At 41.1% G+C, this 13,323-nt stretch overlaps 1 protein-coding gene across 1 annotated transcript in view; it reads right to left on the bottom strand.

Annotated features, from left to right (window-relative positions):
* SLC1A1 (solute carrier family 1 member 1) overlaps positions 1-10,031 on the bottom strand; it is a 60,106-nt gene extending 50,075 nt beyond the window's left edge. Inside the window, exon 1 of the mRNA NM_001310783.1 lies at positions 9,920-10,031. Coding sequence (NP_001297712.1) covers positions 9,920-10,010 — 91 coding nt within the window. The 5' untranslated portion in view covers positions 10,011-10,031. The remainder of the gene's footprint in view (positions 1-9,919) is intronic.
* Positions 10,032-13,323: the final 3,292 nt, after the last annotated feature.

The following is a 13,323-nucleotide window of genomic DNA, read 5'->3' as shown; positions in this document are numbered from 1 at the left end:
CTGGTGTTGCCCAGGCTATCGTCTTAATTGCAAAGACAAGTAAAGAAAAGTCCTCTCACAAAACCTTCCAGAAGAATACAGTCCCTAAGTCAGACCATGGTCTACTGAAAAATGTTTAGCAGGAATGTACTGAGGAAGGTATGCTCATTCCTCACCTGCGGTGAGACCCCCTGGGTCTTCTTGGTGATTAATCTGCTGTGGGTGCAGCAGTTGTAAATTCCTTTACACAAGCAACACAATGTCACTGATTGCAGAGTGAAGAAAGTTCAGGTGGGCAATGACTCCCTGTGATGGACCTGTAGGAATGAAGGCAAGGTGGAGTACTGGCCAGAGGAGAATAACCAGCTTCTCCAGTGTGGCATATCCCCCCAACTGCTCACAGCAGGTATGAAGGGTTTTGCAACCATTAAAATCGTGTAATTTCTACTTTCTGTGCTGCAGGAGCCTGCGGCAGTGTCATTGATTAGATGGACCAGCCACTCCCACTGAAGCCCTGCACAAGAGCCACTCCACCTGTAGTCAAACCAAGGGTGGTTATATTAAGAATGTATTTCACTCAGCCAGGAAAAGGGAAATAACAGGTAGTCTTGTCTTCTGCAATTTCAAGTGATCACAGTTCTGCAGAACCAGTGATCCCAAAGAACTGAAAAACAGTATGATAACCTAAAAATCTTTCCTATTGGAGTCTAAGTTTCTTTCATTTTATTTCTGTGTACTGTAGGTGAATTTCATGGATAAGTATCTTCCAAATGTTTTCAGTATGCAGATGTAGTTTCTATCTGAGAAAGTCATAATAAAAGAATAGTTGAAGAAAAAAACTTTACAATAGTGTTTTATCTCTATATACATATTAGTACTCTAGTAAGAACTGCCTTACAGAACTTAACTACACAGTCTATTAACATACCGAAGAAATACAGAGAAGTGTGAATAATCCATTCCTCAGTTAGTCCTTAACTCTCTTCAGATAAATGAAGCTGCATCAGATATACAATTTGGCTTTTTCATAGTTTTTCCAGAAACTCAGTATAAGACTGAAGTATAAGACTCACAAATCTAGCATAATAAATATCATACTATAAAGATTATGTTATAAATTAATTGATCTGGGGAAGAAATACAATTGTTTCCCAGCAGCTATACAACCTACATTTCCTGATGCGCTTGGATGTATTTTGGTGAAGGTTCTGTTGGCGAATACTGTGAAAATACAGATCTACACTTAATGTGTGCATATTGAACCTCAATACATTTTTTAAGCTGGAAATTGCAACAATCAGATGACAAACCTATCTTCCCAAAACTAAATGCAGCACCAGGAAACCCATCCATCTTTAAAGTAGAGTATGATATGGAGTAGAAAGTCTATAAAAAATGGTGTGACCTGAAGCAGCAGTTGACAAGATATGGTAACGCAAGAAGTATCTTTCAGTCTCACATTCCCATGTTTACTATAAAAGTGAAATGCAACGTGACAATGGTAACTTGCTCTTCTTCTTCTGCAGACCTTCCCCATGACTCTTTTTAACTGTCACTTCAAAAAACACTACCATTCTCCTCCAACCCAACCATCTATAATTTGGGAGCCCTCTTTGACTATGGACTCTCTCTTCTGCAGTCATCTAGAAACATCCAGATCTTCTTGCTTCCTCAATGTATCCAAATCCACAATTTCATATAGCAGTGCTATGTGTTTCACTTGGACCCCTTCTATAACTCATTTCAGACATTGTCATGTACCCACTTCTGGCATTCATAGTGCCTAACACATTGCTTATGTGGCCTAGCATATTACCCTGCAAACAATATCATTCCAATACCACCCAATAAATTACAAATCCTCACTCCTTCCTGTAAAAACCCAGTGATCATCTGTTCTCTTTCTATAATGCTTACATACTCTGCCAAAACTGTTTCAGCACCTTCATATATCTGGTTTATTAGCTCTATAGAACACATCAGAAAAAAAATTATCTTTAGTTAAGACCACTGAAGCACACAAGAAACTAAATGGTTAGCCATGGTATGAGAAAGGTGAAAGGCTAGTAATTGGAAAGACTCGCCAGATTCTGCCCCTTGTTACAACTTCTGTTTTAAACTATGATGAGAGGAAAGGACAGTAAACAGGACAGACTGTTCTAGCTGTCCCCTTGCTGGGAGGACAGTGGAAAGATTCTGACTGTAATAAATTGAGATAAGCAGCCTGAAAGGCAATTTAGTGGTATCTAAAGAGAGATTGATAGTGACATGCAGAAACATCATTATTCTGAAACTAATTTAGACATCACAATGTTGAGAAATCAGAGATATGACCTAGAAAATTAGTTCAGATTAAGCAAGGCCAGGTTGGTTGTCATTCCAAAAGCATTAAAGGAACAAGAATGGCTATTTTGAAACATATTGTGAGAATAGTGTTAGATTACCTATAACCCAGGAAAATTTTCATCATATGTCATGTTTAATCTAACATGCTATCAGGTTCTCATGGAATGTGCAATACTTGGAAGGTAGGCAGAAAAATGAATCTGGAACATCAAGTCCAATACAGCCCAGATCTTCACCTTAATATATGATACAGTGATGGTCTTCAGCACTTCTAAACACTATAGACAAACAAATATGTATGCTCACAGCATGAGATACTGACTGGGGGAGGGGAGGAGGAAGAAACCCTTCCACAGGCTCTCAGAGGCTTCTATAAGATTTACAAACAGTACATATGTTGTCTGTGAGTAATCTCAACCTCAACATTACCTGTATTTAGAATGTATTACGAAAAAGTGTCTTTATACTTAATTAAGATATAACGGAAAACAAAAAATATTTTTGTATGTACATCGCAGTATTTTCCCTTAAATAATATTAAAAAAATCAGAAACTGAAATATTTAGCTGATATTAGTAATGGTGTTATTGTTTCAAATAGGAAGGTGTATTTCACTTACTTTGTTAGCTTTACTGGCTAAGTGCAAAGAACCCAGAGGCTGACTCCTTCTAAAGCTTCATTTGTTTAAAGGCTCAGATTTTAGTGACTGTTTCATTTCACTCACATAAAGGAAAAAATAAGTTTTATGTTAAAACACTTATTTTTTTATGTTAAAGAAAAAAAAGGGACACAAAACCCATGGACAAGAGGAAAACACCTTATATGCTAAAAGAAGGAAAAAATGATGGATTTAATTTGCTTAAAAGCAGTTCAAAAGTTATTAGTTTACAGAAGGGACAATGCATTGCTTCGGCTTCCTTGTATTTGTTAACTGATTTTCTGGTCTCAGCACATTTTGATCATCAGAAATATGTGAAACTCAGATGAAGCCACTGGCCATTCTGCATTTTACTTTCTATACTGAAGTCAGACATTCTTTCAGAGTTGGAGGGCTTCTCACATTTCTGAGCAGAACCTGTCCTGTGTCAAACTACAAAGTGTGATAGAGAAGAACAGACATTAAAAAAGCATTAAAGCAGATCCTCCTAGAAGCTATGCTAAAACACATGGAAAATAAGGACATGACTGGTTACAGCCAGCATGGCTTCAATAAGGGCAGATCGTGCCTGACAAAGCTGGTGGCCTTCTACAATGGGGTTACAGTATTGGTGGATACGGGAAGAGCAACTGACATTATCTACCTGGACTTGCGCAAAGCATTTGACACTGTCCCCCATAATATCCTTGTTTCTAAATTGGAGAGGCATGGCTTTGACAGATGGACCACTTGGTGGGTAAGGCTTTGGCTGGATGGTTGTACTCAAAAAGTTGTGGTCAATGACTCAATGTCCAGGTGGAGATCAGTGAGGAGCGGTGTTCCTCAGGGGTCAGTAATGGGACCAGCACTATTTAACATCTTTGTTGGTGACACAGAGAGTGAGACTGAGTGCACCCTCAAAAATTTTGCCAATGACACCAAGCTGTGTGGTATAGTCAATACTACACCACAGGGAAGAGATGCCATCCCGGGGGACCTGGACAAGCCTAAGAGGTAGGCCTGTACAAACCTCAGGAGGTTCAACAAGGCCAAGTGCAAGGGTCTGGGTCAGGGCAATCCCAAATACAAATACATGCTGGGGGGAGAATGGATGAAGAGTAGCCAGTGAGAAGTATCTGGAGGTGTTGCTCAACAAGAAGCTTAACATGAGCCATCAATGTGCACATGCAGCCCAGAAAGCCAACCATATGCTGGGCTGCATCAGAAGCAGTGTGGCCAGAAGGCTGAAGGAAGTGATTCTCCCCCTTTACTCTGCTCTCCTGAGACCTCACCTGGGTCATGCATTCAGCTCTGGGGCCTTCAGTATAAGAAGGACATGGATGTATTAGAATTAAGTCCAGTTGATGGGGCCACAAAAATGATCAAGGGGCTGGAGCACCTCTCCTACAAAGACAGGCTGAAAAAGTTGGGGTTGTTCAGCCAGGAGAAGAGAAGGCTCCAGGGACACCTTATAGCAGCCTTCCCATACCTAAAGGGGATCTACAGGAAAGCTGGAGAGGGACTCTTTGTCAGGGAGTGTAGTGAGAGGACAAGGAGTAATGGCTTTAAACTAAAATAGGTTAGGTTTAGATTAGATATAAGGAGGAAATTTCTTACTATGAGGGTGGTGGGGCATTGGAACAGGTTGTCCAGAGAAGCTGTGGATGCCCCATTCCTGTAAGTGTTCAAGGCTAGGTTGGATGGTGCTTTGAGCAACCTGGCCTAGTGGAAGGCATCCATCCCCATGGCAGGAGTGCTGGAATTATATGATCTTTAAGGTCCCTCACAACCCAAGGAATTCTATGATTATATGAAATCACAGCAGGAAAGCAGTCTTCTGAATTTTCATGCTACCACAGTTGATACTGGACGTCATCCTCATCTGTTATTCAATTCGAATTAATAAAATGCTATGCTTCGGAATTCAAGAAAGAAAACAGATATTTGCAGTACGCTCATACTCCTCAGAAATCACCAGGATAATAATTCTCTTGTTTTAGTAAATACCATTTTTTTTTTCTGCTATGAATAAAAGAGCCCAATGAGCTAGTGTACTTCAAAAGTCAATTAATCTGCTTCATTGTTTATAACACTGACACTGTATTATTTAAGCAAAGACAAATGCTACAGGTGCCACTTTTTTTGTAAAGGTATGAGGGGGTGGAAATAGAACGAGTGAAGCATTAATCTATTTTCAGAATGGGCTCTTAATTTTTAAATTGCTCCTGTCAGGGACAGAAATAACTTATGGGAAGAACCTGAAAAACATTACAGGTTTATGAGGTTCAGAGATTCTGGGCTACATTTGTACAAGAAACTTTTCACCCTGAGAAGTATGTTGTGGTCCCTGGACTCAAGGCAGTCTCTCACCTGCAAGACGTCATCAACAGAGTCATATGTTACTGTTTCCCTTGTTGTCTTCAACCTGTAAGGCATTCATTCTTGTAAGAATGCACTTCCAGTAATGCCAGTATGTGCAGACCCTGCTCTGATATGGGTGAATTTTAAAAGAACTAATGCTTTTAAAGGAAGCTGTCACATTCTCTTGTATCTGATTGTAGGAGGAGCTAAGCTTTTCTAGCTACAGTTAGCACATGTGAATACACCAGAATTTATTTATTTATTTTAAACAGAGACATTTGAAGGACCAAAAATATTACTATAGGAAGATGCTACAACTCAGTACTGTAAAGGAATACAACAATTTTAATTAAAATGAGCAAGTTTTTAGCATATAGACTGCTATGGTGATATCATAAAGCACGTAAGAAAAGCTCTGACGGATGCTGCATTTATCAAATCCTGAAAAAAAAAAAAAAAGTACAGTTGCACTGCTCACATTTTCTGCAACACTTATGTTGCAGATGGGAACTATGTATATTTTATACACCTATGTATATTTTATACACCTCCTCCCTCTCTCAGTCACCTCATCTCTACCTGATGCCAGTGTTTCAAAATTCCTAATTTCTTTAGCTCTGCATTTCACCCATTCTCTGGCAGCCCCTTCCCCAGGGCTGTGCCCATTAGCCACCTTGGACAGCTCCTAGAGCACTCCTGCATCAGCCACAGCTCTGTGTCCTCCTCCCTCCCATCAGCACCACATGTCTCCCTCCACATAGCAATGACAAAAAATCCTGTTTTTTCTTAAAATCCGAAGCATGAAGTATCACTGCTGTGAGCTATATATGTATATATATATACAAACGAACAGAAGAACAAAGAAGGAAGTTAATGGCACAGTACAAAAAGATTCTTCGTTGCCTTCAAAATAAATAGCTCTTAAACATCTTTGATAAACACGATTCTTTGGCTGGCTGTAGAAAGGATACCTGTCATTCACAGCTCCTCTTGATTAATGGATCTAGCAAACTAGATATTGTATTTACTATGTCTATTTTAGGATTATTTGAAGAATTTCTTAGCCCGTAAGTGCTGTTGAAAATAAGCCTTCAGCTACAGGCAAGCTCACAGGTACCTCAAGATCCAAATTTGTTTCAAAAGCCACACTCACCACACACATACAAAAAACAAATTTATGAAAGCCAAATCCCTCAGTCATATTTTCCAACCGAAGAAGTATTGCAAAAAGATACTGTCCTAGCAGATATAATTAATACTTGCATTAGGGAAAAAAAAAAAAAAAGCAACCTATTTGTGTTTAAGTTCGGAGTATGGAGAAAGACCTTTGCAGATTGCTATTGCACCGCAAGGCCTACTACCACATCCACTCGATCACTTACACTTTTCACTATAAGAAAAAAAAAAAACGTTCTGCAGAAGAATTGCTCAGGAATACATGCGATTAGGCTATGACCCACAGACTAATCAATGAGTAAGTATTTACACATCACCAGCCGTTTACCCTCATGACTGGTTTGGTGGTATTGCAGCAGTGGCCTCTCAGAGACGAAGTAATGATTAAAAATAGATGTTCTCTGAGAATCCTATGAAGTGTGACTTAAACCCTCTCTTTTCAATTGTCCTTTGGAAACCTGTTTCAGGGTGAGTAACTTTCAGGGATATTTCTGGTTTACTGTGACTTGATTGTGCAAACTCAAAGCAATATAACTTTCTTTATTAAAGGCAGAAGGAACACTTGAAGTAAGCTGACTTCTAAATTGCTTTTGTTAGCTCAGCTGCTTATTTTGTTCAATAAGGTCAGCGGAGCAAGAAGATGTAAGACATCCCTCCTTCTGCAGTTACCTACACGAGGCTGCTACTGTCCTGCACCTCTCCTTCTGCTTCCTAGAAAAGCACAGTGAGTCAGAGGAGGCATAGATGCATCCAACCCTCATCTCTGAGTCAGTGGTCTGCACAGAGGATCCAGTGCATGCCTCCAGTATGTGCTAAGAACTAATGAACAGTGAACTTCTCAGACCAAATATTCTGCCAAATCTCTCACTGTATTTATACAATCCCTAAGTCTCAGAATTAGCCCCAAATCTGAAATTCAGTTAACTTTAGACTCCAAATCTGAGTTCAGAGGTTTCTCTGCATCAGTTTGGTGGTCTGAAACAGAATCTCTGTGAAGGTATGACAGATAAGCTTTCAAGTATCAAGTGGTGTTTTCTTTGAGAATTATACATGAACAGGTATTTTCACCAAAAAGACATTGCATTGTTAAGATTGAGTAACTTTCACCTGTACAGACTTTAAATCATTCACCCACTGTCAACTGCTTTGTAAAAGAAAGTCCAATGTTTTCAAAAATGTAAACGGCAACATATGGTTGAAAGCTTCAAATGCAACACACAAAGTAATTACCCTCAAAGAATGAAGTGCTTGAAGTTCTGAGGGGGTCTCCCTGCCTCTTCACAGATGAGCACAAAAAGCAATCAGGAAAAAATTTCAGCATAGCAAGGCTATGAGCAAAGACAGGCATACCTTGCTAGGATGCTGACTACAGCTTTGATGGTAATAAGCAAAACTCCTGATTTCATAATAGTGATGGAATATCAGATACTTTCCAATACAGCTGGACAACTTTTACATTAGGTTTCTACAACATGCTTCTTTTGGTATTTCCAGTCCTCACTCATGCATACTTTTTAAGAATTGTCTGAACACATTTTCTGCCTTCAAAATCATGTGATATTCTTCTGCTTATGAATGTTGATCCTCCAGACTAAGTCGATAAATAAGCCTCAAAGCAATTTTTCAGAGTATATTAAAAAAGAATAAATACATGAGTTTGATTACAAAGTATTTGTGGACTACAGGTATTTTAGAACTATTCCCAAACCTGTAAAAGATGACATGCAACGTAATGAAAGCCATCCTAACAGGTGTTTCACCATTCTCCTTGTATAATTTATTTCACCTTCTAGACATACTGAAAATACAACTGACACATAGCTTGTTGCATGTCATTTGGTCCAAAAATCAAGGATTATTTATAGAGACTAATTCTGTCATGTTATAGAGCTCCCCCGAGTTCAAGACTGTTAATTATAGTATAGCAGGCAGAGAAGTTCAAAGACACCAGAGGGATCTGGTCTGTCACACTCTCTCAAGGTGCAAGCCCATTGGGTATTAGGGGAACTAAGGAAGAATTGTTCACACATTGCCAGGCTCTGGCTCTGTGGTACTCAGTTAGGGAAATCACATTTCAGAATGATCAGCCTGTAGGATTATACCACACATATTTCAGTTCTACCAACATTCATTGAAAATGGTGAAAGGGAACATTTTTTGTCCGCTTCTATAATTGGGAAATAAGTTTGACAGCTTGAAAAAGTGTACCTGACAAAGTGACTGTACACAGATAAACAGGGACACAAATACACAGTCCTCCAGTTGTGATGAACAGATTTTCAATGTTAGCTCTTGGCAACTGGTATACAGCACTCATAGAAATCTTTCCACTCATTGCAGAGGTGGAAAAGAAGCCTTTCAAATACTGAACATGTATACATATGTATACCTCTGATCACGGCTTATAAATAGCTGAGTAGAATTCCTAAAGGCTAATTCTCTCCTGAGCAAACATGCACGGAAATGGATACATTCCAACCGCAATTTAAATCAGCAGAAATGTCACCTGAAAGAGAAGCATCAAACAGCAAATGCCATTAATGAAGCCGTGCAAGCAGCCTTTCCCTACAGAAGCAATAATGCAAAGGAAGGTCTCTTTGCTTAGTGTGAAAATAATCTCCAGCAGGAAACAAAGAAGGTGTGTGGCTAGGATGAAAATTATGTTCCACGGAAAAGTGTCTCTGGCCGAGTCATTTAACAGCTTCTCTTGGTCATTCTGCCCCCTTGTTCATCAGATGGCATTTAACTCATTCATTCCTCAGAAACCTGCCCAGCAAGCAGTGGAGCAATCTCATCTTTAAAATGGCACCCCAAAAACCCTCACTGAAAGAGGCGTGCCACTGCCAAACTTTCCTGGTCTCCTAGGCCACTGCAAGCACCCCAGAGCTGCTACAACGCTCTCCTGCAGCGGCCTCAGCCGCAGCCAGGCTCCCACCTTCAGCCTAAGAGCAGGCACCAGGACCCCGGCTGGGTCCCCGTGGGGACCCCGGTCGAGCACGTCGCTCCCCCCGAGCTATGCAAAGGCAGCCCTGGGCTGACCAGGGCGCCCTGCACCAAGGGCTCCCGTTTGTCCGGCGGCGCGGTGCTCCCGCAGATCCTCTCCTACGGCGGCTTTACCCCGCTAATGATCCCCTCGTTGTGACAAGCGCTAATGACGACAGGTGGCGGCGCGGGGCCGGGCCGAGCCCCGATGCCTGCCGCCGCGGCGCCCTGTCCCTGCAGACCCGCTCTCGGCAGCCGGGGCTGCGCCGCTCCCGGCCCCATCGCCCCCCTCCCCACCTCCTCGCTGGCGCTGATCGGGCGCCGGCCTGGCCCCGCAGTAGCCCTATGGCAGGCAGGGCCGTGCTGTGCCGGGCGGGGGGCGACAGCGCCGCGCTGCCGCACTCCCTTTTTCCCGTTTTCCCTCTCTCCCTCACTCACCCAGCAGCACGGCGGCCACCGTGCTGAGCAGCAGCCAGTTTTTCCTCAGGAAGCCCGGGCAGCTGCATCCCTTCCTGCCCGCTTTCGCCATAGCAGCGGAGGGGCCTGGAGTGCGCCGAGCCGAGGGGCGATGCCTGCTCGCTCGCTCGCCCGCTCGCCTGCCTCCGTGCGCTCCGCGCCGCTGCGCGCTTTCAGAGGGGCGGCGCAGCCGGGGCGCTCACCTGGCAACGAAAAAGCCCGGCCCTTCACCCGCCCCGAGCCTTCCCAGCTCCTCTGCCCGCCCCTTGCCGAGCCGCCCCGCCCCGCGGTCCCCCCCGTGCTGCCCCCTCGGCTTGCATCCCCCTCCTGGCGGTCTGGGGTGCGGGGAGGGCTGGGGTCTCCCCTGTGACACCCTCCCAAGTCTCTCAGGGCTAGGCGAGATGAGGAAAGGGCAAGGAGAGGAATGAGGTGGCCCCCGCGTTTCGTGGCAGACCCCCTGGCAGAGGGGAGGTTGTCTCGCGGCACGGCTTGGAGCTGTGCAAAGGAGCTGGAAGAGGCCCTGCAGCTCAAAGCAGAAGAGGTGGTGCAGGGTGTTGGTGGCTGCTGGCAAGCCAGCAGTGCTTGCACCGGGGATAGCCTCTGATTAAATATCCAGGTGGAATATTCTGCCCTGTACTCCTGGTGGGAAAATCGAGGGTAGGGATTACAAAAATGCTTCACAGGCTTTCCCACTGGGATTTTCCCCAGTGAGTTTAAGTATCTTACATGCAGAGAAGCATTAATTTCTCCATGTAGCTTCTTGGCAATGGCATCCTTTCCCCTCACCCTGTAAGTACGACCAAAGCTTATATTATAGTGGGACCAGTTCCCTGTGGGGTTATAACAGGGTTTTCAATACTTCTTTATATACGTGTGGATTCTAATTTTCAAGCATTAAAATCAATTGGTAAATAAAAGCCAACAGGGGAAAAAAAAAAAAAAGTCTGTAAGACTGCCGTTGTCTTACAGAAATGATGTGAGGGGCTAATAAGTAGAAGGCTAGTGGAGAAAGAAAGTTTAATTTATCTTTATTACATTTGACACTACACATTCCAAAAAACATGCAAATGAAGTTTGTGAGATTTCTGTTTATGATGACTTGGTAACTACAGCCTGAGGGAGGTGGACAAAAAATGCTATTGAAATACCTGCACGTTGCCTCTTCACATGGAACTGGTGGTTCTGTGTGACAGCCTGGGGAAAGACCCTGCTGAGACAAGGAAGAGCACTGAAATCCACCTGGCTGAGAAGCAAGTGCCATCAGCTGTTCCAAGTAATAAAACCTAGAGTCAGCTGCATAAATTTCTACTAAGACTTCTAAAAAGGTGGCCTTATTTTTCTAATGTGTTGAGCACCTGCAGTAATTTGTCTGCTTCTGTCACTATTAGGCAAATTTAATTAAAAAAGTAAAAGGAAGCCTAGAGGTAGAAGGAAGCAGATGATTAAGTATCATTTTAGCTTAATTAAATCATAAAAGGTTGAAGACCACTTAAAAGGAAAGCTGCCATATTACCATGATACAAAGAAAAAGAAAGAATGAAACAAAAATAATTAATGCAAGGAAACAGTAAGAAACAGCATGTTGGCACCTAGAATGCAGTAAAGAAATGTAGCAAAGTATTACTGGCATCAATGAAATGTAGGAAGAAAAAGGCATCTGGTTTCAGGGTGAGTAGGGCCAGGCTAACCCCGTGCAGAAGAGCTGTGGTCCTGGTCCTCAATGCCACACAGTCCATATTTTTTTGGTTTGGACATGACCTTGAAGAAAAGGAGCGGATAACTCTGAAGAAACAGAAAAAAACATTACAAAAAATAAAAAAATAAAAATAAGTGAAACAAAGATTTTTTAAAAAACATTCTGATGTACAAACTGTTTTTTACTTGATACTTCCTATTATAAAATGACAGACATTGGCTTTGATCCTGGATATAGAGTCAAGTTGGCAGTTTAAGTATGGGAAGCTAAAAAAAAAAACCCTAATAAAAATGTCTCAATAAAACGGAAAAGAATCAAATGTACCCAAGCGCATGGATCACTCTTGAAATGTTGAAGTTATGTGAGACTTTGTGAGACTAGCTGTTCATACAGTTACTGAGCATACTACAGTAGCAAAAAAAAAAAAAATCGAATTTAAATGTTTTTTAGCATTTTATTATTTCAAGGCATATAAGTGTGCAATTCTTCATATGCAATAACTATGAAGTGGGTAGGATATACGCGTGAAAAAATGTCAATGCACTTCAAGAATGTAGATGATAGAATATAGTCTTTAACTAGATTGCTGTTACAAAGTCCTCAGAGTATACTGTGGGTAAATCTGTATGATTGACAATATGGTTTTGGTTTTTGTATTATTATTTTATTTTATTTATTTTATTTTATTTTATTTTATTTTATTTTATTTTATTTTATTTTATTTTATTTTATTTTATTTTATTTTATTTTATTTTATTTTTTTCTGATGGAAGGTACAGAGGAACAAGACCTGGAAATTACAGCCTCTTTCTGAGAGTTGCATGTGTGATTCTTGATGGTTAAACTAATCCAGGTTACTTTGTTGTAGACCTAGGATCATGCAGAAGTGCATGAATAGCTGTTATTTCATCGGTTATTACCACTTGTGTTGACCTGGTATGTATTTATCTCTGGGTCTCAGCATTCATTTCCAATCTGCAAAACTGTCTGAACAGCATTTTAAGTGAATTACTTAGGAACACAAGTAATTTCATGGCTAGGAATATTTTCAACATTTTGAAAGTTCCGGTGCTGGGAAAGGCAGGGAGGTCCTACATAAACATATAGAGCACAATGTAATGCACAGCATAGCAAGATTGCCTCTACATACACCTTAGAAATTACAGATATGAAATTGCATAATGGAAAAATGCTGAATTTATGGGGAGCCCTTTCACTGTTGTTTGTATTGCATTTTTCAAATGCATTGATATAACAAAAATATTTAGCAAAGACTTCTAAAAATCAGTGCTAATATTCTATGTAGAGTGCAGGTAGTCTAACTGAGTTGTTTTCTGTTTGTTTGTTGGTTTGGTTGGTTGGTTGTTTTTGTTTTTTTTTTTTTTTTACTTGGGACAAGCCCACCAGATGGAAAGTTTGCAACTGCTTTTTTAATACCATAAAGCTAGGGAGCACATAGGAAATTTCAAAATAACAGACTAATTGTTTTTTGTCTAATACATATAGTCTTAAAAAGAAAAGTATGCAATTAAAAGGATGATATTTATAAGTACCATAAACATGCCCGGTTGTCATCCTATGGCACTGGACCAACTTGCTGCACTACCTTCTTTTATCATTAGAGTAACTGAAATTCTTTTGTCTTTGAAATACAATAACTTGAAGGCTATGATCTTCGTGCAGTTAACTA

Source organism: Anas platyrhynchos, chromosome Z (genome assembly GCF_047663525.1).
Source record: "Anas platyrhynchos isolate ZD024472 breed Pekin duck chromosome Z, IASCAAS_PekinDuck_T2T, whole genome shotgun sequence".
NCBI classification, from domain to species: Eukaryota; Metazoa; Chordata; class Aves; order Anseriformes; family Anatidae; genus Anas; species Anas platyrhynchos.
Note: the sequence above shows the minus strand (reverse complement) of the source record. Positions and strands in the feature narration are given on the sequence as shown.